The 2,639-nt window shown below is 56.9% G+C and overlaps 1 protein-coding gene across 1 annotated transcript; it reads left to right on the top strand.

Annotated features, from left to right (window-relative positions):
- Nucleotides 1-210: 210 nt before the first annotated feature.
- LOC113739037 (uncharacterized) lies at nucleotides 211-2,437 on the top strand. The gene is made up of 4 exons (XM_027266285.2): nucleotides 211-506; nucleotides 577-1,507; nucleotides 1,601-1,902; nucleotides 2,011-2,437. Exons 1-4 carry the CDS (start codon nucleotides 211-213, stop codon nucleotides 2,435-2,437), a joined length of 1,956 nt encoding a protein of 651 aa, XP_027122086.2.
- Nucleotides 2,438-2,639: the final 202 nt, after the last annotated feature.

The raw sequence follows: 2,639 nt of genomic DNA, 5'->3' as shown, positions 1-2,639 counted from the left end.
ATACCCGACCTGAGGGAGATCCTGGACATCCTACAGGAAAGCCGGATGCGCCTAAATCCGAAGAAGTGCACCTTCGGGGTCAGATCAGGAAGGTTCCTGGGTTTCCTGGTGTCCCGGGAGGGAATCCGGGCCAACCCGGATAAGCTCCAGACCATCATGGATATGGCTCCCCCGAGGAACATAAAGGAGGTCTAACGGCTCACGGGGAGGATGGCAGCCCTGAGCAGGTTCCTCTCACGCTCCGCGGTCAGGGGGCTGCCCTTCTTCCGAGTCCTGAAAGCGCCTAAGGATTTCCACTGGACAGAGGAGTGCCAGAGAGCCTTCACCGACCTGAAGGCCTATCTGGCTGAGCTGCCCACTTTGACCGCCCCGGAGGTAGGAGAGACCCTGTTCCTTTACCTGTCCGCCTGCAGCGAGGCCATCAGCGCGGTCTTGGTGCGAGAGGACGGGGGGATTCAGAGACCAGTGTACTACGTTAGCCGCGCTCTGCAAGGGCCAGAGACGAGGTACACGCCCGCGGAAAAGCTGGTCCTTGCCTTGGTACACGCTGCTCGCAAGCTCTGCCCTTACTTCCAGGCCCTACAGCGTTGTAGTCCTGACCGACCAGCCTCTGCGTCAGATACTCACCAAGCCCGAGGTCTCGGGCAGGATAACCAAGTGGGCCGTCGAGTTGGCCGAGCATGACCTTAGCTATCGGCCCCGCACCGCGATCAAGGCTCAGGCCTTGGCAGACTTCCTTACTGAGGGGGCTAACTTAAACCTGACCGAGCTAGCCCCGACACTCACGGACACCCCGGTAGAGGAGCCGTGGGTGCTGTTCGTGGATGGCGCCTCGAGCAAGGAAGGAAGCGGGGCTGGCCTGCTGCTCACCTCGCCCACAGGGGAGGAACTGACCTATGCGCTTAGGTTCGATTTCCCGGCATCCAATAACGAGGCGGAGTACGAGGCCCTGTTGACGGGGTTGCGGATAGCCCACCAGATGGGCATCACCACGATCAAAGTCCAGAGTGACTCTCAGCTCGTCGTCCTCCAGGTCCGCGGGGAGTACGAGGCCAAGAACGAGGTTATGAAGAAATACCTGGCTAAGGTACGAGAGGTGGTGGCCTTGTTTGGAACATTTGAAATCGAGCGGGTGCCGAGGTCCCAGAACAAGCGGGCAGACGCCTTTTCAAAACTGGCGTCCTCCTCATTCGCCCACCTGAGCAAGGAAGTCTTGGTAGAGGTGGTAAAACAAAAAAGTATCGACCAGGTCCAGGTCCTGGCTATAGATAGCTCGGCCACCTGGATGACACCCCTTATAGACTTCCTCAGCTCGGATACCCTCCCCGAGAGCAAAATTGAGGCCCGCCGAATCCAGCTCAGAGCTGCCAAATACGCCTACGCTGGGGGAACCCTCTATAGGAGGTCATACTTGTCCCCCTGGCTAAAGTGCGTGACCCCGGAAGAGGGCGACTATTTACTCCGGGAAGTCCATGAAGGCCTATGTGCGGCACGTGTAGGATCTCGGGTATTGGCCAAAAAGTGCCTCCTCCTGGGCTACTACTGGCCCTCCGTCTTCTGAGATGCCGCAGATTTGATACAGAAATGCCGAACTTGCTAGGTGCACGCCTCGCTGCGCCATCAGCTAGCTCGGGAGATGATCCCCGTCCATAGTCCTTGGCCCTTCGCTCAATGGGGGATAGACCTCCTGGGTCCCTTCCCCCGAGCTCCGGGGAGGTATGAGCACCTTGTGGTTGCCATACACTACTTCACAAAGTGGGTGGAAGCGGAACCCTTGCTCTCTATATCCGGGAAGGCAATTCAGAGGTTCTTCTGCAGGAACATAGTTCGTCGTTTTGGGATCCCGCACGTCCTGATATCTGACAACGGGCGCCAATTTGCAGAGAACCCTTTCAAGAGCTGGTGCGCTGAGCTCGGGATCGACCAGCACTTCACGTTAGTCGACCACCCCCAGGCCAACGGCCAGGTGGAGAATGCCAACTGAACCATCCTCCAAGGACTGAAAACCAGGCTGGAGCTGGCCCAATCCAACTGGCTGGAAGAGCTCCCTAGCGTTCTCTGGGCTTACCGCACTACGCCCAGGACAGCCACCCATGAGACCCCGTTCTCCCTCACTTACGGGGTAGAAGCAGTGGTCCCTGCAGAGATCGTTCTCCCCTCGCCCCGAACACAGAACTTCGTGGCAACGTCCAACGACGAAAAGTTGCGGTGCAACTTAGACATGCTTGAGGTTAAGCGGGAGGAGGCAGCCATTCGGATGGCTAAGTACAAAAGCCAGCTCGCCCGCTACCACAACGCCCGAGTAAAGAGCACGCAGTTCCAGCCAGGAGACCTGGTCTTGCGAAAGAACTCGATCAGCAGAGCTCACAGTTCCAACAAACTCGACCCAAATTGGGAGGGCCGGTTACTGCAAGGTCGCCGACATGAACGGATCTGAGGTACCCCGTACTTGGCACTTCTCCAACCTGCGCCTGTTTCTAGCGTAGGGTAGACCAGAATGTCCAGTTGTCTGTACTCTGGAATCAGAATTTTTTGGTTTTTTCATTCAATAAAAGTTTGCCTTTAGCGTTTACATTTCACTCGTCCCTGTCTCCTTTCCAAGCTAATAAAGTTCAAAATTCAATAGCACACTTAGCGTT

Source organism: Coffea arabica, chromosome 4c (assembly GCF_036785885.1).
Source record: "Coffea arabica cultivar ET-39 chromosome 4c, Coffea Arabica ET-39 HiFi, whole genome shotgun sequence".
In the NCBI taxonomy this organism is placed as follows: domain Eukaryota; kingdom Viridiplantae; phylum Streptophyta; class Magnoliopsida; order Gentianales; family Rubiaceae; genus Coffea; species Coffea arabica.
The sequence above is the reverse complement of the archived record's forward strand: the minus strand, read 5'-3'. Positions and strand labels throughout refer to the sequence as shown.

Excerpts from the sequence above, each read along its gene's own strand:
- LOC113739037 (XM_027266285.2), top strand. The coding sequence starts at position 211 with ATGGCAGCCCTGAGCAGGTTCCTCTCACGCTCCGCGGTCAGGGGGCTG. Across the intron at positions 507-576 it reads CTGCAAGGGCCAGAGACGAG|GCCCTACAGCGTTGTAGTCC; the intron begins GTACACGCCCGC and ends CCTTACTTCCAG. Across the intron at positions 1,903-2,010 it reads GAGAACCCTTTCAAGAGCTG|GCTGGAGCTGGCCCAATCCA; the intron begins GTGCGCTGAGCT and ends ACTGAAAACCAG.